General features: G+C 43.3%; 1 protein-coding gene across 1 annotated transcript in view; it reads right to left on the reverse strand.

The window, feature by feature from the left end:
- Positions 1 to 27,277, reverse strand: part of LOC124799158 (flocculation protein FLO11-like) — a 218,829-nt gene that overhangs the window by 54,512 nt on the left and 137,040 nt on the right. Inside the window, exon 2 of the mRNA XM_047262696.1 lies at positions 17,476 to 17,612. Within this exon, the coding sequence (XP_047118652.1) occupies positions 17,476 to 17,612 (137 nt within the window). The remainder of the gene's footprint in view (positions 1 to 17,475; positions 17,613 to 27,277) is intronic.

The raw sequence follows: 27,277 nt of genomic DNA on the forward strand, positions 1-27,277 counted from the left end.
CGTCGATCACTGTCGCAAGAGTCCCGACTCGGCCCAATCCACTTTTCATCTACTTCCATAGCTTAAAGAACACCTTCGAGGCCTTCACTTTGATAGTGTTGACGCGGTGTGAGCTGAGGTGAGGTTGTGGCTCCGTCAACAAAGTCAAAGATTCTACAGTGACTTACCAAAAACCTGGTCTCTCCTTGGGAGAAGTGTGTTCGTTGTCAGGGTGACTGTTGTTGTTGTTGTTGTTGTTGTTGTTGTTGTTGTGGTATTCAGTCCTGAGACTGGTTTGATGCAGCTCTCCATGCTACTCTATCCTGTGCAAGCTACTTCATCTCCCAGTACCTACTGCGGCCTACATCCTTCTGAATCTGCTTAGTGTATTCATCTCTTGGTCTCCCTCTACGATTTTTACCCTCCACGCTGCCCTCCAATACAAAATTGGTGATCCCCTGATGCCTCAGAACATGTCCTACCAACCGGTCCCTTCTTCTTGTCAAGTTGTGCCACAAACTCCTCTTCTCCCCAATTCTATTCAATACCTCCTCTTTAGTTATGCGATCTATACATCTAATCTTCAGCATTCTTCTGTAGCACCACATTTTTAAAGCTTCTATTCTATTCTTGTCTAAATTATTTATCGTCCACGTTTCACTTCCATACATGGCTACACTCCATACAAATACCTTCAGAAACGACTCCCTGACACTTAAATCAATACTCGATGTCAACAAATTTCTCTTCTTCAGAAACGCTTTCCTTGCCATTGCCAGTCTACATTTTATATCCTCTCTACTTCGACCATCATCAGTTATTTTGCTCCCCAAATAGCAAAACTCCTTTACTACTTTAAGTGTCTCATTTCCTAATCTAATTCCCTCAGCATCACCCGACTTAATTCGACTACATTCCATTATCCTCGTTTTGCTTTTGTTGATGTTCATCTTATACCCTTCTTTTAAGACACTGTCCATTCCGTTCAACTGCTCTTCCAAGTCCTTTGCTGTCTCTGACAGAATTACAATGTCATCGGCGAACCTCAAAGTTTTTATTTCTTCTCCATGGATTTTAATACCTACTCCGAACCTTTCTTTTGTTTCCTCCACTGCTTGCTCAATATACAGATTGAATAGCATCGGGGAGAGGCTACAACCCTGTCCCGCTCTCTTCCCAACCACTGCTTCCCTTTCATGTCCCTCGACTCTTATAACTGCCATCTTATTTCTGTACAAATTGTAAATAGCCTTTCGCTCCCTGTATTTTACCCCTGCCACTTTCAGAATTTGAAAGAGAGTATTGCAATCAGCATTGTCAAAAGCTTTCTCTAAGTCTACAAATGCTAGAAACGTAGGTTTGCCATTCCTTACTCTTTCTTCTAAGGTAAGTCGTAGGGTCAGTATTTCCTCACGTGTTCCAACATTTCTACGGAATCCAAACTGATCTTCCCCGAGGACGGCTTCTACCAGTTTTTCCATTCGTCTGTAAAAAATTCGCGTTAGTATTTTGCAGCTGTGACTTATTAAACTGATAGTTCGGTAATTGTCACATCTGTCAACACCTGCTTTCTTTGGGATTGGAATTATTATATTCTTCTTGAAGTCTGAGGGAATTTCGCCTGTCTCATACATCTTGCTCACCAGATGGTAGAGTTTTGTCAGGACTGGCTCTCCGAAGGCTATCAGGGTGACTATGTTGAGTAATAAATATGAAGAATAAAGGTGCAGAAAGTTAATAAAGTTTGTTTTATGTAAAATGCTTTAATAATTTTCGCATTAAAATTCGAAGGCATTACTTTTCAGCCCACACTCGCATGTGAAAGGATGCAATACTTCGATTCAGAAGAATGGTTGTTTTAAAAATACGAAACATGTTTCGAGACCTAGTCATTCATTTACAGGCAGAAGCACAGGTGGTATATCATCAGTGAGCAGATACACATGGTATTTTGTTTCAGAGTATTTATTTGTGTGCTGTCCTTAGGTTAGTTAGGTTTAAGTAGTTCTAAGTTCTAGGGGACTGATGACCGTAGATGTTAAGTCCCATAGTGCTCAGAGCCATTTTTGAACCATTTATTTGTGTATAAATATTATGGATTTATTGGCAAAAGGAATTAAATACTGGCCTCGCAATGGTAAATGCGGTGATGTATGACATATAGTGTAAATTACATTATCTTAATTCTGTCAGTGAAAAAAATTTCGTCACTTATTTTTACGTATTTATCAATACTGGTAACAGCCACCCCACGTGATGTACGAAGGAATGTTTGAATTACTGACTTGAAGAGGAAGAATTTTAACATAACTGCTGGATAATAATATGCTGTAAATATTTTTCGTCTGAACTTTTTAATACTGTGGTCTGAAAACAAAAACAGTACCGACTATTTTCATTTCTTCCCCACATTTGGAAATTAAAGGGAGTAGAAGAGAAAGCCATAATTTTGGAAAAATACACTGGAAGCCTCATCTATTTCAGATAGTGAAACATAAGACGCAGTTTACTCTTATTTTTAACATTATGATTGTGAACAAGTTAGAGAAAGAAAATTTCAACCGATTGAGCATGCAGTTTCAATTCTTGTTGCTTCAGCACTGGTACTGAATTTAATAAAAGCCATAAACTTAGACGTCTGCTTGTGTAAAAATTGGACGCGATGGAAAAAAGTGAATGTCATTCCTGTCAATAGAAATAAATTAGATGGTTCAAATGGCTCTTAGCACTATAGGACTTAACACCTGAGGTCATCAGTCCCTTAGAACTTAGAACTGCGTAAACCTAACTAACCTAAGGACATCACACACATCCATGCCCGAGGCAGGATTCGAACCTGCGACCGTAGTGGTTGCGCGGTTCTGGACCGACGCGCCTAGAACCGCTCGTCCACAGCGGCCGGCAATAAATTAGATGTATTTTTGTAGCACCACTTGAAATGAAATGCTTCCTATCAGATTTATACTCTACAAGTGCTATCTGACGGCTGAACTTAGTGTTGTAAAGGAAAAAGAATCGTTGTCCAATGTTTGCAAAAATTATCTACATAGTCCTAAATAAAATGTTTCAAACATAGTTTATTATACTCTTAGCTGGCCAAATTTTAAAATGATAAATGTTACATACATGTACTGCAAATGTTGCAGAAACACGTTAACTGTAACACTATTGCACAGGGTGAATTTTTCCACCATGTGCAAACTCTAGGGATTGATCGATGAGATGATACGGAACAAAGAAGGTCTAATGACCTTGTGTCCGGAAATGCATGGTTTCCACGCTAAAGGCCATTTATTCAATCATACTTTGTTACAGAGACTGCGGTCTAATACACGCTAGTTACAGTATGCATGGCTTCCTCCTAGAAGGTGGTACTGTTCCTCATACGTCATGGCCTAGCGCCCTCTCCTGCCATAGTAATTACTAAAGTTGTGTCCGATTCACTTTTCTTTCTGACTCACCTTGTTGTGGATATGATACAGCGTTGTACATAATGGTTCCGTTTTCGAATCCAGAGCTCCGACATGGTGTTTACTTTCGGAAAGGCAAATAGCAACGGGCGGCGGGCAACAAGGTTGTATCAGGACACCTGATCTCGCCGAAAACTGCCACAGAATTCAATGCTTGCAACAGTGTTTCGCCGTTTGTCTGAGACAGGGTCGTCTCAGGAAGCAAGAAATCATAAAGGGCGTACCCGACATGTTCGGACACCAGACTTGGAGGAAAATGTGACTAACACTGTAGAAGGCGACCGCTGTGTCAGTATCAGGCAGTTGGCCTGCGAGTGCTGGGTAACCGAGACGACTGTGTGGAACATTTCCCGTGACAATCATTACTACCCTTATCTCTTGCAGCGTGTGCAGGGGTTACTAGCGACAGACTTTCCACATTGGGAGCATTCTTGTCACTGGTTTCTTCACCAGGCAACCATTACTCCAGATTTGAGTCATCGATCCTATTCAAAGATGAGGCCTCATTTACACGGAGTAGTATCTTCAGCTTTCATAACAGTCATTTGTGGGAGAGTACGCAGAACCCTCGTGGTATAGTGACAGCGAATCATCAGCTTCGGTGCAGCCGTAATGTGCGGGCCGGGATAATTGGCGATCGTATCTTGGGACCAGTCTTCCCGTAACCTCGCCTAATAGGCCGCCACTACCGGTGTTTCTTGAAGGTGACTTTGTCTCCCCTGCTTAGAAGTGCCATTGATGAGTCGAAGGGTTATGTGGCTGCTACATTTCGTCGCTAATGTCCGGACGCATCTCAACCATGTCTACCCTGGTCAATGGATCGGACGAGGGGGTATAGTTGCATGGCCTGCTCGTTCACCGGATCTCAACCCGTACGAATTCTGGTTCTGGAGCCATCTCAAAAGTATCGTGTATGCAGAGGCCATTCCAGATGTGGAGACACACTGGAGCAGTGTTTGCCGATGATGCTGTAGTCTACAGGAAAGTGGTATCACACGAAAGTTGCGAACAAATCAATGAGGATTTGCAGAAAATAAATGCGTAGTGTAATGACTGGCAGTTATCTCTCACTATTAGTAAGTGTAACGTACTGCGTGTAACAAGGCGAAAATCCCCATTAATGTACGAGTGCAAAATAAATGCCCAGTCTTTGGAAGCGGTAACATCCGTCAAGTATCTGGGTGTGGCTATTCGAAATGGTCTCAAATGGAATGATCAGATTACACAAGTAATGGTTGAGGCGAACTCTAGATTGCGGTTTATTGGTAGAATCCTGAAGCGATGCAGTCTTTCAACAAAGGAAATTGCTTACAACACGTTAGTTCGTACAGTCTTGGAGTACTGTTCGTCTGTATGGGACCCTTACCAGTTGGGTCTGATTCAAGAGATCGAGGAGGTCCAAAGAAGAGCGGCAAGATTTGTGACTGGTACATTTAGCCATCGCGAGAGCGTTACAAATCTCATAGAAAGTTTGAAGTGGGACACACTTGCAGATAGACGGCGCGCTCAACGGAAGGGGCTGCTCACCAAATTCCGAAATCCGATCTTCACCGAGGATGTAGAGCATATGTTATTACCACCAACTTTCAAATCGCCCAATGATCACCATTCAAAGATAAGCGAAATTATAGTTCGTACTGAGGCGTTGAGACAGTCGTTTTTTCCCTCGCGCGATCCGCGAGTACTACAGAGGGTGGGGGGGGGGGGGGAGGGGGGATGGGGGATATGACTTTGGCGCGAATTGTACCCTCTGCCACACACCGCTTGGTGGCTTGCGGAGTATATATGTAAATGTAGATATATTCAAAAACAAAACAGATAACGTGAGCAAATCAATCCTCACTAAATCTAGGGTAAGTTCTTCCTTCCGCTGACCGCTTCAATAGTTATAAGCAATGCTTGATTTCAGCTAAAATGTGACAGACGTCTCCACTTGAACAGCGAGTAATGACAAGGATTCTGCCTTATTCCACCCATCATATGACTGCGATGTTGTTTTCAAAGCTCAGCATGGTAAAGATAGGGCACGTACGGTTCATATAGTTCAAGCATTACATTTAGTCTCTTTAGAAACAACAATTATTATTCCACTGTTGCCAAGTAGCAGTGCGCCTTGGAAGCCATATACTTAGGCAGGATAAAAGTCATATAACAGCGAATAACCGATAAGCCGATTACAAGTGACTTGTCAGCACTTCATGTTTTATAGGGAAAGTAATCAATAACGCGTACACAACAGAGAAAGAATTTTCGAAGTTATTATCAAAGGAAATGAGAAACTGTGCGGCTGTGAGAAAGATGGCATTGATAGAAATAAGGTTTTTGATCGCTCTTCATATTTTACAGAGAAAGGATTAGTACTTAGATGAATAGGGGCACAGGTGGCGATCAGACGGCACAGCACTTCCGGTCGGCTATAAGGAGGACCTTAAGTAACCCATTGAAGCACCGAGAAACAAAAAACAGTAAGGTGATGGATACAGTAATAGTAGGAACGAGAATAATGACTTCATCAATAGCAAAACTGGGAACAAGACAGCAGTGAAATAATTGAAAGAATTATTATTTTTTAGGGAGCTGAGCTACACAGGAATGCCGATTCCAGGAAGCAGACTGGCGAAGACAAAGAAACGGTTACTGACGTAGACATGAGGAAGAAGTTGCTTGAAGTCTGGAGCACAAGCACTGTATGAAAAAGAGACTAGAACCATCTTAAATCCGGAGGAGAAGAAACTGCAAGTGTAGCGCAATCGAAGAGCGTTACAAATTAAGTAGACATATTAAGCAGAGAGCGAAGAATTATTAACAAGTGGTACACCATTACCAGAAAGAGGATCTACATCTACATCTACGTAATTACTCTGCTATTTACAATAAAGTGCCTGGCAGAGGGTTCAATGAACCACCTTCATGCTGTCTCTCTACCGTTCCACTCTCGAACGGCACGCGGGGAAAACGAGCACTTAAATTCTTCCGTGCAAGCCCTGATTTCTCTTATTTTATCGTGATGATCATTTCTCCCTACGTAGGTGGGTGCCAACAGAATGTTTTCTCAATCGGAGGAGAAAACTGGTGATTGAAATTTCACGAGAAGATCCCGTCGCAACCAAAAACGCCTTTGTTTTAATGATTGCCACTCCAATTCACGTATCATGTCTGTGACACTATCTCCCCTATTTCGCGACAATACAAAACGAGCTGCCCTTGTTTGTACTTTTTCGATGTCATCTGTCAATCCCACCTGATTCGGATCCCACCCCGCACAGCAGTACTCCACAATAGGGCGGACAAGCGTAGCGTAGGTAGTCTCTTTGGTAGACCTGTTGCACCTTCTAAGGGTTCTGCCAATGAATCGCAGTCTTTGGTTTGCTCTACCCGCAATATTATCTATGCGATCGTTCCAATGTAGGTTATTTGTAATCGTAATGCCTAAGTATTTAGTCGAATTTACAGCCCTCAGATTTGTGTGACTTATCGCGTAATCGAAATTTATCTGATTTTTTTTTAGTACTCATGTGAATAACTTCGTACTTTTCTTTATTCCGGGTCAATTGCCACTTTTCGCACCATACAGATATTCTTAGGATTATCTTCGTGGGACACCTGCTATACCATCCACTAATAGTTAACTCGACGGTGGAAGGAGCAGAGAAAACAACTGGCGTATGCAGAATAGATTATAGACAGTACTCGGAGTAGTAGTTACGTAGTTATGGATAGACTGGCACAAGATATGAAAAAATGGAGAACTACGGCAAACCACACGAGAAAACTGGTGACTAGTGCCAATTACTAGCCTTTCGCAAATGAATGGATTTAAATTGAAATGTTTTCTTGAGCGTTGACTCCATTTGCCCGTCGTTATCGGCGCCTGTTTGTGAGGAATCCGCGACGGCAGCCAAACTCCGGGGTCAGCTCGCGTGATTGACCGGCGTGATCCACCAATAGGCGCTAGTCAACAGCTGTGTCTGCTCGCCATGGAACGCAGAGTTTCGTCTGGTGGGGCGGAACAGCACATTTCAGTGGCAACTCACTGAAGTGTACAGAAATCCGCCCTCAGTGCCACTCCAACAAACACCCACTAGTTTCAGACACTCTGAACTTTAAGGTATTTGTCGGGTGCTGGTGTTGTTGCAACAGTTCTCTAGGACCCACTAAGTTTTTCCTCGTATCGAATTGGCACGAGGATTCCATTTCTACGTTTGCAAAACTTGTCCAATATCTGATCAAAAGTATCCGCACACCGCTTACGTAATGGGAATTCACCACTCGATATCACGAGAGATGAACCCACCTGTATCAAAGACGGCAGGGAGTGTTGTGTTGTCAGCAGAGTAACGTTAAGACCAGAACAGGTCGAGCAGGAGAGCTCAATGACTTCGAACATGAACTGATCATTAGATGTCAACTAAACGGCAATTCCTTCGTGGACATTTCAACGGTTCTAAAGCTCCTCAACTCGAATGTTGACGATATGAGTGTGAAGTGGAAACGCAACGAACCACTGCAGCTAAACCGAGACCGGTCAGACTTTACGTACCGATGAACAGGGACCGTCGAGCAATGAGAAGGGTGGATAAAATGTTCGAACAGCTCCTCATAAGCCACCAATTTCTGTACTCAGTGCTAAGCAACGCTTGAGGTGGTCTAAAGAGCGAGGCCACTGGAGTGTGGTGGATGGAAACGAGTTATTTGTAGTGAAGATTCAAGCTGTACACCCTCTGGCAATCCGATGGAAGGATTTGGATTTGGCAAATTGCTGGAGAACTTCACCTGCCATCATCTGTGGTGCCAACGGCGAAGTACGGAGGAGGTGGTATCACGGTATGGGCGTGTTTTTCGTCGTTAGTGTGTGATCCCTCTATTGCACTTAAAAAAAAAAGCTAAATGCTGAAGGACATGAACACATTCTACAGCGTACAGTAGAGGAATGGTTCAGAGACGATGATTGAGTGTTTCAGCACGACAGTGAAATTCCTGAAATGGACTGATGGCTCAGAGTCCCGATATGAACCAACAGAACACCGTTAGGATGAGTTGGAACGTCGACATCGCTCCAGATCCTAGTTTCTAACAACATTAACGTTTCTGCTTTCGCCTCTCGAAGAAGAATGCGCTGCCATTCCTCCACAGACATTGAGACACCTCAGTGAAAGTCTCTCCAGCAGAGTTCAAGCCATCCTAAAAGCAACAGGTGGCCACACCCCCATGTGAAAGCCCATTAACAGATGTCTGGAAACTTCTGATCAGATATTATACATCTTACATAAACTTTTGATCATATATTATACACTTTATATCATTTATTTAGGTTTTTTCTGTTCCACTCATTTATGGACTTTGGGTATAATTATGACTACTTGCTTCATTGTATCCTGATATGTTTCTGATCATATCTTCACGTTTCCATACTAGTTTGGTGTATTGTTAGGTGAATAACGTCAGTAGTTACGCCCTGAAAGTCAGTATTCGTAATTTTCTAAGGTGTTAACACTGGAAATACACTTGGAAAACGTTTATTAAATGCAAATGTAAAGACAGACAGATGGCAGCAGTACATCCAAGACTCGTGCTATGAAGATGAACTGTCCTGAAGTGTGGTCCAAAAGCAGGAGGAAAACACCTACCCAGATGATGTTGGACTGGATGGCAACTGACCCCATCCCCATTCAAAATCTTGGCTCGAAAACAGCTTCGTCTCAGACAGCCGAAAGGCGGAACGTGTAATGGAGCCTCTGCCAAGTGTGCCAGCACCACTACTGAAATCTTAAAACTATTTCGCTATTCACCGCGAAACTAATGCTAGTCTTCGTCCCTGCTTCCCCTCTCCCCACTTCACCCCTACTTCGGATCCTGAGCACGCTGTTGATGCGAAGTTGATTGGAAGAAATGGGTGATACAGCAATGCGGTCAGCGTTTGACAGTTTAATATATTTCCGGAGAATATAATTTACGGCGTTTTCCATTTTTGATCACGGCTCCCGCAGTCGTAATCCTGTAGCCACTAGCTGCAAAATGAGCGACTTTCAACTCAGGAAGGGCTACGGCGTGACCGCTACAATCGCAGGTTCGAATCCTGCCTCGGGCATGGATGTGTGTGATGTCCTTAGATTAGTTAGGTTTAAGTAGTTCTATGTTCTAGGGGACTGATGACCACAGATGTTAAGTCCCATAGTGCTCAGAGCCATTTGAACCATTTTTGAAGGGCTACGGAAAGTTGGAGAATACGCTGTTCCCGCAAGGGCGCGGCCCGTAAGGCGAGAAACTGTGCTACAATTTCCGCTTCGCAGCATATAAGCGCCGCATCAAGGCTTATTGCTACACCCACTCACGCTAATTAGTGCCGACCACCGTAAACAATTGCCGACCTGGTATGCAAAGCAGCGGAGGGACGGCTCCGCATCTTCCACATGACTTGCGCCCTAAATTAAGGATGTCAGGTTCTGCTCTCCTCACAGGGGATCCTTATTTGAATATGCAACAAACAGAATTTTTAAAACACTTCATCGCATATATACTGTAAATAAACTGTTTCGAATTAGATGGTGATCAGTAAACCTCTGATTTTTGAAAGAATCCAATTCCCATGTATAAAGCAGCTTCAACGTCTTGTAATGTCCCCACAGCAAATACCCTCTACCACGCACCACTTAATCATTTTCAATCAAACCATCCACATTCATTCACTTTGGAAAAATTATCTGATCTGATTTTCTCGTAATATATGCAGCGACAGCTCGTCGACGCCAAAGTATTTCCTAGTGCATTTATTCTTTGAAATAACAGAGATGCATATATGCATTCTCCATAGTTGTTAAAGGGGTAACTAGGACAGCTTCTGGAGTATCTGCTGAGGGACTGACGTGTTTCTGAGAGATACATATTCTGCTTTTCTTCTCGGTAAAGCGAGCCAATTAACATTTGTGCCGCTAGCGGTTTGTTTTGAAGAGAAAGAGATTGTAAAAGGAAAAATAATTAAGGCGTGGAATCACCGGAGATCTGGACATGTAATGGAGACGGATTTAATACCCGATGTCCTCCATAAATAAGGTTTGTGACTTTTTTGTTCTGGAGTGAATGAACGAATGAGTTTTTTCTGAATCATTTGTTGATCACGTTGGCCCTGTAATTAGTGGGGAAGTTTCAGCTGTGTCGATGAGAGCCTGAAATCACTGCGTCTGTGTTAAATCGTCCAAAAAGGCTTCGTACACATCTGGAATTCGCAATCTTTCGTAAAAGGAACAGATTATCCAAACCATTGATTCTCCCGACTGACTGCAGTGTTTAACAGTAATAATAAACGTAAAGATCTCTTATAGCAAGCCAGCCGCTGATTACCAAGACGAAGGACTCCACCAAAGATTCTATTTGGCTGATTCTTTTTATCACTATATCAAGTAATGAAATCTTATATTAAAAACTATACATAGATAAAGTAGAGAAAGTGATAGAGCGAATGAAAATAGAGATAATACTAATAATCCTCCATTAGTCTAATTTTTCGCATGTCTTATCACGGATCAGCCAAGAACTGGGAGGGCCTTACTTTACTGTATAGACTTATGTGTGAAGGTGAAGGGATCTTAAAGATAACAGCACGTCTACACAGACAAGACATTACACAGAGATAGAGGCTAGCTGCATTGATCATCTATCCTTAGATTAAAGAGACGGCAACTTATTATCCGAACATTAAAATGTTAAAGTCCGATTACTTTACAAATGAGTTACTGTGTTAAATATTTGACGTGAAGCAAGTGAGCGGGAAAACGTATGGAAAGGTTTGACATTATGCTTTAAGTTTGTTGGACGTCGCTAAGTTCTGTCATTATGTAACCATGTATGAATATAGCATGGCGAATTTTAAGCGGGTTTTTGACGGATCTCCATGTATATAACGTCATATCTCCCGAACTACGTGTCGTACAAAGATATAATTTTGCAGGTACAGTCAATGGTATATGTGGATGCTGTCTGCAGACTGTGTTTCGAATAGAGTCGGTGGTAAAGAACTAACCAATTAAAACGTCATACCTGATGATGAAGTTCGACTGCATGAAAAGTTAAAATATAGTAAGCAATAATTTTTTTTCCTTTCGTCATTTTGTAGGGGGGTATCAGCGAGAAAATGTTTCCTAAATGTCTGAAATTATGTGTAAAGTGTTTTGAAAGCTGCTCTCATTTTCAAACAGTGGATGAATAAAGTCCGGATATTTGCGGGCTGTCAGTTACGCTGCGTCAACACCAACACACAGTTTCTAACTACAGTGCCTCGCTTTTTGTTTTAAACTTGTAAGATTGTACTTCTTAATGAGTAGATTAAGACAGCGTCTTAAATTCTTAAACTCCGTCAGACATCACGCTACACACTGAAAATAAAATTTCTGTTGCCCGTGGAAGCTGTTACGCAGGCAACTAGCCACTGCCACGGGTTCCGGGATAGTCGTCGGTAGTATACATTAAAAACTCTAAACTCCGCCCGAACAGGCCATGAAGGCCCAACGGTACCGACCGGCCGCCGTGTCATCCTCAGATCACAGGCGTCACTGGATGCGGATATGGAGGGGCATGTGGTCAGCACACCGCTCTCCCGGCCGTAGGTCAGTTTACGAGACCGGAGCCGCTATTTTTCAATCAAGTAGCTAGTCAGTGTGCCTCACAAGGGTAGTCAGTGTGCCTCACAAGGGCTGAGTGAATCCCGCATGCCAACAGCGCTCGGCCGACCAGATGGTCACGCATGCACGTGCTAGCGCGATTAACTTGGGTGATCTGACGGGAACCGGTGTTACCACTGCGGCAAGCCCGTTGGCTAGTAGCATATTTTATAAGGAAAAAAAGGCGACGCACCCCGAAGGAATTATCCGAATGGGGCAGAAATCGGTAAGTGTGATGGACATGTACAAACAAACGAGTGGTTACAGTTCCAGAAAAATTGGAGGATTTATTCAAGAGAGAGAGAGAGAGAGCTTCACAAACTGAGAAAGTCAGTAATCCGTTGGCCCACCTGTTGTCTTTATACGAGCAGTTATTCGGTTTAGCACTGACTGACTGGCTTGCTATGAAGAGCAACAAAATGGGGCATGGAATATCGTCGATGTACTGCTATGCTGTAAGGGTGCCGCCGGTGACAACCAGAGGTGTAGGGTTCTGCTCCAAAATCTTAAACATGGCTGCGAAACAGCAACTGTGTAAATCTGAAGACGGAAACATCAGCCAACCAGTTGCAAATAAAGGTTTATTAGCCCATGACCTAGGTTTCGATATTTATAAAATTATTTGTGAGGTAAGCGTACTAACTTTTACATCACATGATGATTCATTAGATTAGAAGAAGCCGAGTGGCTCTTGTCAGAAACAAAAGAACAAAAATTATCGCAAGCCATGGCTTTAGATAGCAGCCAGATTACATATATTGTACTTCAGAATGAATGCTCGCTGGTAAATGCCACAAGTAGAGGCTGTTGTCTAAATAAAATTGTAACGGGTGTCACAGGATAAAATATTTGCATAAGTTATATGTACCTCATGTCAGGGACTAAGGCCAACTACTACAAATATACACGCTCAAGCGACCACCAAAAACTGGGCTCCAGAGCACGCTAAATACATGCGCGCAAGAACTGCGCTTTATTCGTGTCGAAATACAACATTTTTCACTAAAGTAAGCATGAAATTTCTTCTACAAACATAACAAATATAACAGATTTATAGCTATACATTACGTATAAAATTACTAATACATTTGCTGACAGAGTAATACTGTACATAAATTCAGCGTGTAGAAAATAAGAGCTCTGTTTACCGAAGATCACTGTTACAATGCATGGGAAAAGAAGAGCAAATATAAGTTAAAATAACGTCACTAAAAAGAAAATAAACTTGCGCTTAACACTACGGAAGCTTAAGAGATAAGGAAAATAGGAAAGCAGTGGGCGCTATATATAATATTGTGGTATTGCTTCAACGCCAAATTTGCTACTTAACGCCAGCAAGACGCATTGCTTACGCGCATGTGTAATGTAACGTTTCGCATTCGTAGCATTGTTTTCGGCTGAGAAAAAAATGCGGCGCATTACTTTCTCGGCAACCCTCGTACTTCATAGCTGCTAGTGTCTTAATTCTGGTCTTAAAAACGGAAGGAAATGTTCACAACGGCTACCAACAAAATGAAACACCTTTAAAATTTAATAACTTCTCGAAATTGCGATTACTGTGCTGTTCAAGATGCCATCCTCGAAGATTTTTTGGTGTATGAAGAAAGGAAAGGGATGAAAAAAACACGAAGAACTTAAAATTGGTGGTTACTCCTCACTGCCATTTGTTCTAAGTTATTTGAACTATCAAACATACAAACGTTCTTATAATTTCATTAGACGTCCCAAAATGAAACTTTAATGGTACTTCAATTTTGTAGTTACCAACTGACCGGTTTCTTAATTTGTTAGTACACAGAAAAATGGCGTACCACGAGGAATTTTCCGTATGGGATGGAAATCGCTGATTTACATGTACAAACAAATGCTTACAGTTTCAGAAAAGTTGGACGATTTATTCAAGAGAAAGAGCTTCAAAAATTGAGAAAGTCAATAACGTATTGGTCCACATCTGACCCTTATGTTATTCGACCTAGCATCTATTGATAAAGCAGTTGGATTACTTCCTGGGGGATATTGTGCCAAATTCCGTCCAGTAGATGCGAAAGATCGTCAAAATGCCGATCTGGGTGGAGGGCCCGGCCCATAATGCTCCAGACGTTCTCAATTGGGGAGAGATCCGGCGACCTTGCTGACCAGGGTAGGGTTTGACAAGCGCGAAGACGAGCAGTAGAAACCCTCGCCATGTGCGGGCGGGCATTATCCCGCTGAAATGTAAGCCCAGGATGGCTCGCTATGAAGAGCAGCAAACTGACACAAAATATCGTCGACGTACCGCTGTGCTGGAAGGGTGTTGCGGATGACAACCAGTGGAGTCCTGTTATGAACAGAAGTGGCACCACGACCATCACTACTGTTTGTCAGGCCGCATGGCGGCCGACAGTCAGGTTTTGCTGTCCCACCGATGTCTGGGGCGTCTCCAGACACATCTTCGGCCTGGAATATCATCGACTGGAGTGGGATTGTCTTTAGTGATGATGTGTCCCACGTGAAAACGAGCTGACGTCCCGGACAGCGGTGGGATACCACTCTGGCTGTTCCTCGTCACAGAGCCTGGCAAACATGAGCAATGCTCCGGGATGCCATTTCTTTTCCTAGAAGGACCCCTTTAGTTGTCATCCAAGGCGCAGTTACGGCACAGCGCTACGTCGACGATATTCTACAGCCGGTTTTTTTGCCCTTCATGGCAAGCCATCCTGCGTTTAGAATTAAAAAAGATAATGCCCGACCCCACACGACTGGAGTTTCTACAGTTTGTCTTCGTGCTTGCGAAATGCTACCTTGGCTAGCAAGACCGACGGATCTCTCCCCAATTGAAAACGTTTGGATTATTACGGGAATTCTGACGAGCTAAACCGCCAACTGGACAGACTTGGCACGATATCCCTCAAGAGGACATCCAACAACTCTAACAATCAATGCTATGCCGAATAACTGCTTGCATAAGGTTAGATGTGGACTAACAAGTTATTGACTTGCTCAGTTTGTGAAGCTCTCTCTCTTCAATAAATCATCCATTTTTTCTGAAATTGTTATTATTTGTTTGTCTGTACATGCACATCACATCTACCGGTCGCTGTCCCACTCGAGTAATTCCTTTGTGGCGCGTCTTTTTTGTATTAGAGTGGACAGAGTGAAAGCTTACCTTCGCTCGTCACGATGTAGAAAATATCTTCATATTCACGAAAACAAAGCGTTAAAATACCGGGTGATCAAAAAGTCAGTATAAATTTGAAAACTTAATAAACCACGGAATAATGTAGATAGAGAGGTAAAAATTGACACACATGCTTGGAATGACATGGGGTTTTATCAGAACAAAAAAAGTTCACAAAATGTCCGACAGATGGCGCTGGACAGCAAAACGTCAGTGACTGCGCATGACAATCGTGTATAAAAGGACTGTAATGAGAGAGAGAATCAGATGCGCCAGCAGTCGCAGCGTGTTGACGTTACCTGAAAAGGCGCTTTTAGTGAAGCTGTATTATCAGAATGGGGAATGTGCTAGTTCAGCGTTACGATCCTTTAGCCATAGGAAGGGGATTGGAACGGGTAAAGGTCCGTTGACAAATGCACCTGTGGCGAGAATGGTTTGTTTAGACGATAGACCCCGTAGTGGCCGACTGAGCACAAGGCGTAATGCTGCTGAGAGAGTTCAGGAAGAAATGGAGACCGTAGCGGGTTCGTCTATGCACGGGGAAGTCACCGCTCGTGCAGTCGCTCGTCGCACCGGCATTCCATACACTACTGTTTGGTTGGCACTTAGGTGTACCCTCCGATGCTATCCGTACAAAATCCATCGGCATCATGAACTGTTACCTGGCGAATTAGTGAAGCGGAGGGCATTTGCGGTGAGGGCGTTTCAAAAGATGGCGGAAGATGACGATTGGTTGAGTAATGTGTTGTGGAGCGACGAAGCTCATTTCAGGCTCCAAGGGTCTGTCAACGCCCACAATTGCAGAATTTTGGCTACCGAAAATCGCCGGCTGAAGTGGCCGAGCGGTTCTAGGCGCTACAGTCTGGAACCGCGCGACCGCTACGGCCGCATGTTCGAATCCTGTCTCGGGGATGGATATGTGGGATGTCCTTAGGTTAATTAGGTTTAAGTAGTTCTAAGTTCTAGGGGGCTGATGACCTCAGAAGTTAAGTCCCATAGTGCTCAGAGCCATTTGAACCATTTTTGAACTACCGAAAATCCTAGAACTGTCGTGGAAACTCCATTGAACGACGAGAAAGTCACGGTATGGGCTGGATTTACCACATCTACCGTTATCGGGCCTTTTTTGTTCGAGGAAATGCGTGATTCTGGTTTTGTAACTGCTACCGTCACGGGTGAGAGGTACGCCGATATGTTACAGAATCGCATCATCCCCAGCCTGGCTGATAAACACCTGCTGGAACGTACGATGTTTATGCAGGATGGCGCTCCACCCCATATTGCTAGACACGTGAAAGATCTCTAGTGCGCGTCTTTTGGTGATTATCGTTGCCCGCATCTCGTGGTCGTGCGGTAGCGTTCTCGCTTCCCACGCCCGGGTTCCCGGGTTCGATTCCCGGCGGGGTCAGGGATTTTCTCTGCCTCGTGATGGCTGGGTGTTGTGTGCTGTCCTTAGGTTAGTTAGGTTTAAGTAGTTCTAAGTTCTAGGGGACTGATGACCATAGATGTTAAGTCCCATAGTGCTCAGAGCCATTTGAACCATTTTTTTGATTATCGTGTGCTCAGCCGCCACTTTCGTCATGCTTGGCCTCCCAGGTTCCCAGACCTCAGTCCTTGCGATTATTGGCTTTGGAGTTACCTGAAGTCGCAAGTGTATCGTGATCGACCGACATCTCTTGGGATGCTGAAAGACAACATCCGACGCCAATGCCTCACCATAATAGTGCTGTTCACAACATTATTCCTCGACTACAGCTATTGTTGAGGAATGATGGTGGACATATTGAGCATTTCCTGTAAAGATCATCGTTTTTGCTTTGTCTTACTTTGTTATGCTAATTATTGCAATTCTGATCAGATGAAGCGCCATCTGTCGGACATTTTTTCAACTTTTTTATTTTTTTGGTTCTAATAAAAACCCCTGTCATTCCAAGCATGTGTGTCAATTTGTACCTCCTATCTACATTATTCTGTGATTTATTCAGTTTTCAAATTTATACCGACTTTTTGATCACCCGGTATAAATGTAAAAAAAATCATTATTTTAGTGTGCTATATTTGAAGTCGTGTTTCTGAACCATGTACCTGGTTTGATGAAACATTGCCAGCTTATCCCTAGAATATTTCATCAATGAAATTCGGCGAGAAAGCCTGCACTCCCGTGATTCGACACGCATATTTTCCGTTGATAGCTAGCTAGTGAGATGAGACTTACGGCAGGTGGCGGCGTGACGCTGACGGTCGGGGGTGCGGGCGCAGGCGCTGGTGGCGGAGGCGCCCTCCTCTTCTTGGGCCGGTAGCTGGGGATCCTCTGGGGGAAGCCACCCTCTGCCAGCGTCCAGTTCGAGCCCGCTGCAACACGAGAGGCGCGCAACGTCTCAGGGGCTGAAGCTGGCGGCGTAGCAGCGTGCAACTAGCAAGTAGCGCATGCAATCCGGCTTACACGTATGCACTTAGCAGGCAGTTTTTTCCATCCTCGCATATGCCAATGCACAGCCCAGCCAATGTAGCCCATGCTGTAACCAACCAGTCCAACACCTCTGATGTCCAACCCTGTATCTCCCACACGTTATACCAACTGCGTTGGTTAATAAACATCCACCACAGGGCCCATCACTAACAGCAGAACACACCAAACACTACTGCCTGTAAGGTCTGTATGCATGTACGTCCGTACTCCCATGGCCAGCAAGATTCTAAGTTTTGTCCCAGATACAAGATAAGTGCGACCAGCTCGGATGTCAGCTCTATCCCAATGTCAGTATCCAGACTGTCAAAAACCACCTACCGTAGTTAACGATATACTGATAAGTGGGCTCACACTGTCAAGTTCTTTGTAAGCGTGACTCGATTTTGTAATCCCTGAAATAACATGACACCCCCTCTCAATCCGCCAAGTTCCATTCTGTTTCCCCCTTCCTTTCTGGGTACATTACAGATCAGGTTGTTGTTATTCTGCTTGTTCCGCAGTGATGACTTTATACTTACTTCAGAGAACAACATTTCTTATTTTCAACAGGGTTGCCAAACCCAGCTGTCCTACTGCGACCCCTACAACAAATGACTTACAGTCTACATAGCATCAGATGTACAATTATGATGTTGGGCTCTGTTCGCCACACACATTTTATGACGATGCAGCACATTTCATGCAAAGTAAGCTCATTAGCTACAGGCGACAGTTACATATATTATTTTCTCCTGTACTTGAGAGTTAACAAAACAGACAAAACATTCAACCAATCTGCAAATTTGGAAGTACCTCATCTGTTATTTCAATGTATTAAACATACAGCAAAAATATGAAATCCACATTGTTAAAATGTGAGCGTGACTTCAGCTTCATAGGAATGCGACTGTTATTCGCGGTTCGATCAGTTAAGAGTCATTTAGCTCTATGTGTTGCTCTTAACCTGTAACAATGAGGTCGGGCTTTCTTTACAAATGAGTGCAGTGTATGTCAGTGCAGAAAGTTGAAATAAGCAGTTCACATAATATGCAAAAAAACTGGTGATTTCTCAAACTGGGGAACAATCAAGAATGGGGTGCCGCAAGGTTCGGTCTTGGGTCCTCTGCTGTTCTTAGTATATATTAATGACTTGCCATTCTATATTCACGAAGATGAAAAGCTGGTACTTTTTGCCGATGATACAAGTATAGCTATCACACCCGACAGACAAGAATTAACTGGTAAAATTGTAAACGATGTTTTTCAGAAAATCATTAAGTGATTCTCTGCAATTGGGCTCTCATTAAACTTTGACAAAACACGGTATATACAGTTCCACACAGTAAATGGAATGACACCATTAATAAATATAGACTTCGATCAGAAATCTGTAGCTAAGGTAGAATATTCAAAATTTCTAGGTGTATGCATTGATGAGGGGTTGAATTGGAAAAAACACACCGAGGATCTGCTGAAACGTTTGAGTTCAGCTATTTATGCTATTAGGGTCGCTGCAAATTTTGGAGATATACATCTGAGTAAATTAGCTTACCACGCCTATTTTTATTCTCTGCTTTCGTATGGCATCATATTCTGTGGTAACTCATCATTGAGTAAAAGAGTGTTCATTGCACAAAAGGGAGTAATCAGAATAATTGCTGAAGCTCATCCAAGATAATCCTGCAGACACTTATTTAAAGAGCTAGAGATCTTCACTGTAGCCTCACAATATATATATTCACTTATGAAATTTGTTATTATGTTATTAACAATCCGAACGAATTCAAAAGTAATAGCAGTGTACATGGCTACAACACTAGGAGAAAGGATGATCTTCACTACTCAGGGTTAAATCTAACTTTGGCTCAGAAGGGGGTAAATTATGCTGCCACGAAAGTCTTTGGTCACTTATCTAATTACATCAAAAGTCTGACAGATAGCCATATAGCATTTAAAAGGAAATTAAAAGAATTTCTTAATGGCAACTCCTTCTACTCATTAGATGAATTTTTGGATATAGTAAGTGGGTAATTTCTCCAACACCCGCAAAAAAAAAAAAAATTTAAAATATTGTCATGTAATATTTTGTGTAATGTAATATCTTGTATAGACACCTTTTATTAACCAAACACGTTCCACATCATTACGAAGTATCGTATTCATGATCTATGGAACTAGTACTAATCTGATCTAATCACGCCTGGTGACTGTCGTAGGGGAGCGTGTGTAGACGGCCAGGTACAAATGGCCGTCTCAGTCGATCACGTCAGTTTAGCAGACAGGAAGTGGGTCACTCACATTTTGGTTCGGTGTCATGCACGGATGTAGGACGTCTCTGATCACTGTCGGGGTACATCTGAGGGATGTGTAGAAAAGGAACGACATCATTCAACCGACAGTAAAGCCCTAAAACCAGCATTTCGGCGGTGGATCCGTCTTTCAAGATTAAAATGCACTGCACCGGTCCCATCTCACAGCCACCTTCCTCCAGGAGTCAACAATCAACCGAATGGAAAGGCACGCAGTGTCTGCAGACATGAAACCGGTTTAGCAGGCCTGGAGCCAGCGTCGTCACAACACTCCGCGTACAGTGGGCCAGGCTTTGGCGGTCACCTTGCCAAGGACGATGCCAGGATGTTACAACGCACGGGATGGATCAACAAAGTACTGGACGTTCCGAAGCAAAAGATTTTGGTTACACAGATGAGGAAAAAATGTGTATTTCTAAACACACAGCTTTTATTAAGGTTATTGTTTTGTTTTTAGTTCAAATCAAAGTAATTATTAAGCTCCTTAAGGCCTAGTTTTTTTTAACTTTTTAGTTCCCCACGAATCAAGCCCATAGACGTTCGCAGATTTATGGACAGTGAAAAATATTTGTTTAGCTGTTTATATGAACGACAATATAATCAGCTCTATGAGGGTATTAACAGACGAAGTAATTGCACACAGCGAGAAGCCATCGTTAGGAGCTTGTTAGGCATTCAGAGAGACTTACAGATTTTCAGTGCTGGTGCAGACTTTGACAGCAGACTCTGAACATCCATTGTCATCTGAAGCGCGACAGTAACTGAAAACTGTCGTAGCAATCACACTTAAAAGAACAGTGTTGTTGTACCAATATCAAAGAAGCAAAACGCTGACAGATGTCAATACTACCAGGGTACCACTCTAATGACTTGTGGTCCAAAAGCCGGCCGGGGTGGCCGAGCGGTTCTAAGCGCTTCAGTCCGGAACCACGCGACTGCTACGGTCGCAGGTTCGAATCCTGCCTCGGGCATGGATGTGTGTTATGTCCTTAGGTTAGTTAGGTTTAAGTAGTTCTAAGTTCTAGGGGACTGATGACCTCAGATGTTAAGTCCCATAGTGCTCAGAGCCATTTGAACCATTTCTTTTTGTGGTCCAAAATATTAACACGAATTACCTACCGAAAAATGGAACGAATGACAGAAGACAATCCGGGGGAAGATCAGTTTGGATTATCGAAACATGAAGGAATACTAAAACACTACTGACCCTATGACTTATCGTAGGAGATGGAAGACCCTGCGACATACCGATTCCCGTAAGCCATTCAAAAGTAATCTCTGCGAGGGGATTTAGTTCACCATACTTCCGTTTCCGAAAAAAGAAGAAAAAAATCGATATCTAATGCCATCAACCAGGATCCGTTTGTGTAATTATTATAAAACTCAGAAATGACGTAATTTTGTTTATAAACACCAGACTCGCAAGCCAGCAGAGTCCGAGGAATCCAAGAATTTGTGATTTCGGTTCTTCACAGATGTAATATGGAATGGATATAATATAGATATGGAACCGTACTCCGCTCGTTTAATCTGTGGCTTTACATAAGCATGTTTGGCAAGAGAATGAGGACTATCGCGAAATATATATAATTGAAAATTTGCAACTCAGACAGAACAATAAATGAGAACTAGCTTAAATATCTATAAAGTTGCTGAATCCCTGAAGACGATTATATCCACTGTATTCAATTTCAGGAATATTGGATGATTTATTCAAGGGAAAGAAAAGCTTCACAAATTTAGCAGTTTTTCGGCTAGGCATTGACGGGTAGATTCGTTGGATGTAGTCCTGAGGAGTATTGGTCCTAATTCTGTGTAACTGGTGCGTTAGATGATCAAAATCCCGAGTTAGTTGGACAGCCCTGCGAATAACGCTCCATCCAATGTCAGCCAGGGAGGGATGCGGCGACCTTGCTGGCCGTGGTAGGGATTTTGAAGCACGAACACAAGCAGTTGAAACTCTCGCCGCAAGACAGTCTGGCTAGTATCCAACCGCTGTCTGGGGCGCCTCCAAACACGTCTTCGGCCTGGAATCTCTTTCACCGGAGTAGAACTCCTTTCAGTGATGAGTACCGCTTCGAACTGAACCCTGATGACCAGCAAAGGCGTGTCTAGAGACGCCCCACACAGCGATGGGAAACCAACCATATGGCCCGGTGTCCAGGGTGATGGTCTGGGATGGAATTTCTTTTCACAGCATGGCCTGTATGATCATCATCCGCGGTACCCTACGGCTCAGCAGTACGTCGACAGCATTCTTCAGAATTTTTTTTTTTTTTTTTTTTGCCCTTCATGGCAAGCCATCATCAAGATGCTGCCCACCCACACAGTGTGAGATTTCCTACTGCTTGTCTTCATCCTTGCCAAGCCCAACCTTGGGCAGGAAGGTCGCCTGATCTCTCCCCATTTGAGAACTTTTGTACCATTACGGACAGCGCCTTCCAGGCATCTCGGGATACTGACGACCTAATGAGCCAGTTGTTACTCCACGTAAAACAAATTTTCTCGGGAGCAGGGAAGAAGGCGATCGGCCCATATGCCAGCAAACTTGGGTGACGCGCGTTTATTCCTCGGTTAGATAAAATTTTTTCCATTTTTACTTGCAAAAAGTACGATTATTAATCTCTTTTATGAATTGTAAAGACGGAAAAGAGACCAAAAGTTTGGTCCAATTGCGACACGTGATCGTTACGATCGCCTAATTAATGGCCCATAACAGATAAAGTTAATAACAAATTTGCAGCAATAAGCTGTGTGCAAGTGTACATATTTAAGAATTCTCCTCTATAAATTACACTAGTTTATCCAAGACGATACGCCCTGAAATTAACAAGCAAGGGAAGTGCCTCCGTATGCGTAAACAAAGTATGCGTGCCTGGGTGCAGAGGATTCCTCTGCTTTTCCAGTAGCGAGAAAATTCGAACCAATGTATGCACGATATGGCTCTGACGTTAACGCATTTAACCGGTGTCGTTACCAAAAGACTTCCACTTGCAGTATCTGTGTGCAACTCATCGAAATCACATTTCTGAGAAACAGTTGTGTTACGGATCTGATAGGTGTAAACCACATCATCGAGTGCATTAACGATTCCACTTCCTACTAAACGGATCCCGCTTCGTGACATTCGACCTTGATCATTGCGCAAACGGAAGCGCAGTCACCTGTGCTGTTTCGGAGGTAGCATCGAGTGACGCTCCAGTCTCAAACTGGCTCGCATTTATCTACAACCACACTCAGCAAGCCACAATACCGGGCACGGTGGACGATATTTTGTATCACTAACAGCCATTCTCTTGTCTGTTCCACTCGCAAATGGAGCTAGGGAAGACACTGTACAAACCTCCGTAAGTTCCCTAATTTCTTTTGTCTTATCTTCGTGGTTCTTTCGCGAAATGCACGTTGGCGGCAGTAGAATCTTAATGCAGAGAGCTTCAAAAGACGATTATCTAAATTTTCTCATCAGTGTTTCGCGGGAAGAATGTCTTCTTCCCTCCAAGAATTTCTATTTGAGTTCACGCAGCTACTCCGCAATACTCTTGTGTTGATCGAAAATACCTTAACGAATCTAGCAGCCCGCCTCTAATTTGCTTCGATGTCTTCCTTCAATCCGACGTTGCGGGTATCCCATACACGCTAACAGTACTCAAGACCATGTCGCACGAGACACGTTTTGTACGCGATCTCCTTTGTACTCGTATATGAGCTACACTTCCCTAGAATTACCCAAGTAAACCGAAATCCACCATTCGCCTTCACTACAGCTTGTTCCATTTCATTTCGCTTTTGCAACGCTATGCTTGGATATTTAGTGTCAAGCAGTACACTACTGATACTATATTCGAACATTACAGGATTGTTTTTCCTATTCATATGCTTTAACTTACATTTTCCGTATTTGCTGTCATCTTGCATTCTCCTAGAGTCACTCAAAGATGACATTACAGCGTCATCAGCAAACAACAGCGTTCGTATCACACTTCCCTGGGGCACTCACGACGATATCTCTGTCTCATACGCACACTCACGCCCACCCAGTGTACTGCGTTCTTTCAGTTAAGATGTCTTCTCGCAAACGGAATAGTGTGGCAGACGTGCGAGTCGCTAGGACCTCCGTTTACGGTCTGCAATGGGGCACGGTGTCAAACGCTTTACGAAAATCTTGGAACATGGAATCTGCCTTTTGGCCTTCATACAATATATAGGTCGCAGGGTATCGTGCAAGAAAAGATCAAACTTGAGTTTCGCACGAGCGGTGCTTTCTAAATAATTTTCGATTCGTGGGTAGAACCTTATCTCTCTCAAGGAACTTTATTATATTCGAGCCAAGAATGCGCTCAAAATTCTGCACCAAACCGATGTTAATGATATTAGACCATAAGTTCGTAGGTCAGTGCGCTTTTATCAAACGGTTGGGACAGCGCGCTGGGCGAGAAATTCGTGATAAATTCAAGCTAATGGCCAGTGCTGTAGAATACTCTCTGTAAAACCGAATTGGAATTCCATCTGCTCTTGACGACTTATTTGTTTTCAACTTTATTAACTGCTTTTCAAAGACAGGGATATACACCGAACAGCCAAAGAAACTGGCAGGCCTGCCTAATATCGTGTAGGACCCCCGCGAGCACGCAGAAGTGCCGCAACACGACGTGGCAGGACTCGAGTGATGTCTGAAGTAGTGCTGGACGGAACTGACACCGTGACTCCTGCAGGGCTGTCCATAAATCCTAAGAGTACGAGGGGGAGGAGATCTCTTCTGAACAGCACATTGCATGGCAGTCCAGATGTGCTCAATAATGTTCATGTCTGGGGAGATGGTCGCACGGGAAAATCCCCACTTCATCGCTACCTCGGAGGTGCTGTGTCACATCGCTCGTGTGCCGACAATAACACCACTTTCCAACTCACTTCAGTCTTGATAACCTGCCGTTGTAACCGATCTAACATAGGCGCCAGACACTTCTTGTCTTATATAGGCGTTGCCGACCGCAGCGCTGTATTCTGCCTGTTTACATATCTCTGTACTTGAATACGCATGCCTATACCTGTTTCTTTGGCGCTTCAGTTTATATTGCTATGTCGTCTATACGGAAGTTCGTGCACGCCCAAAATTTAATGGACTATTCATTACGCCGCGAGAAGTTGAAAATGCACAAATTGACGTCATGGCACGAAGCTAGTAGCCGCAAAGGGATGACTATTATCGCAACTGTGACGATATTGGAAAAAAATAAAAATGTGGCGTACATCCTGATTTTGCGACTATACAGAGTTCGAAAGGTAATCTAAAACTCGAACGGAAATCAGACTGCAATCGTAAGAGTTGAAGGCCATGAAGTGGAAGCAGTAGTTAGGAAGGTTGTGAGACACGATTGTGGTCTATCCCCCATGATGTTGCCCATTCTGTACAATGAGCGAGCAGTAAAAGAATCCAAGGAGAATTTTGGGGAGGGAATTTGAGTTCAGGGAGAAGAAATAAAGACACTGAAGTTTGCACATGACATCGTAATTCTCTGAGGGACGAATTCAAATGGCTCTGAGCACTATGGGACTTAACATCTGAGGTCATCAGTCCCCTAGAACTTCGAACTACGTAAACCTAACTAACCTAAGGACATCACACACATCCATGCGCGAGGCAGGATTCGAACCTGCGACCGCAGCAGTCGCGCGGTTCCGGACTGAAGCGCCTAGAACCGCTCGGCCACTGCGGCCGGCCTCTGAGCGACGGTAAACATCTCGGATGTTAAAGTCAATTGAATGGGTAGTGTCATGAAAAAACGTCACAGCTTGCACAAAAAAAAACGGCGGTAACGGAATGCAGCTGGGTTAAATCAGTCGATGCTGAGGGAATTAGATCTAGAAAAGAGATGAAAGTAGTACATGAAATTTGCCATTTGGACAGCAATATAACAGATGGTGGCTAAAGTAGAGAGGATATAAAATGCAGAAAGGCTACAGCATAAAAAGTATTTGTGAAAATGATGAATTTGTTAATATCTAACATGACTTTAAGTATTGGGTAGCCGTTTCTGAAGATATTTCTCTGGAGTGCAGTCATGTACGGAAGTGAAACGTGAACGATAAGCAGTTTAGACAAGAAAAAAAGTTTTAGAAAAGTCGTGCTTTACAAGAATGTTGAAGATTAGATGGACAGATAGAATAACTAATGGAATGGTACTCAATCGAGCTGGGGAGAAAATAGCTACATGGCACAATTTGACTAAACGAAGAGATTCGTTGATGGGACGTATCCCGCTGCGTCAAAGTATAGTTAATTTGGTAATGGAGGAAAGTGTGGGGAGGCAAAATTGTACGGATTGCATAATAAAAAGGAAGAGGTGTGTGTGTGTGTGTGTGTGTGTGTGTGTGTGTGTGTGTGTGTGTGTGTGTGTAAAGGACGAGTGAGGGGAACGAATTATAGAGAAAGGCCTAAGCGTGACAACAGTAAAGAGGTTCAAATGTATGGAGATTGCAGGAGTACGTTGCTGCTGCTGATAATCGGTTCAAGGAGGCTGAACATTTGTCATCAGTCTCCTATTCACAGTCGGGACGAAGTCGGTGTGCCTCATCTGTCTGCGTCTAGATTAAATTCTAGGTGCAATTGTGAGAAAACTTTGGAAATGTTTACATAGCTTGGATGCAGGAGTTATGTATAGATGAACGGGCCTGCACAGGTTAGACGAGTGTGGAGAGCTGCGTCAAACCAGTCTTCTTATTCAAGAGTACAACAGAAATTGCGTGCTGGACTGGGAGTCGAACACAGAACTTAACCTAGGCCCAGCCTAATCTGCTCTCTACCGCATCGTTTCTTCCAGACGTCCCTGTGCTATAAATTTTTGCAGTAGAATTTCTGTGGAAAATAGAATCACACGAATGGTACCGCAATTATTTTCATTTATTTCGTGAAGCGTTTATTCACAAATCTGTCATAGTTGCAGTGCGAAGTAGTGTAAAGCACCTACCGCCCTTTTTATATTCGTTATTAAGTAAGGCACTTTCAGTGCAGCCTCGGTATGTCAGGCTTGACAGTGAACCAGGTGGTTCGAGAAAAGTCGCCAAACATTTGTACTGCAATTGTGACAGACGTACGAATAAACGCTTCATATATATATATATATATATAATTTAGGTTGTGCGGTGTGATCAGGTAGGCTTAGTTAGTACGACAGTTCATCACAAAATACTATCGTCAGTGGAAACAGGATCGATCTCACGTCAAACGCTGAGGTATTACAAGTTTCCTCTGCGTCCAGAGG

This window comes from Schistocerca piceifrons, chromosome 5, assembly GCF_021461385.2.
Source record: "Schistocerca piceifrons isolate TAMUIC-IGC-003096 chromosome 5, iqSchPice1.1, whole genome shotgun sequence".
In the NCBI taxonomy this organism is placed as follows: domain Eukaryota; kingdom Metazoa; phylum Arthropoda; class Insecta; order Orthoptera; family Acrididae; genus Schistocerca; species Schistocerca piceifrons.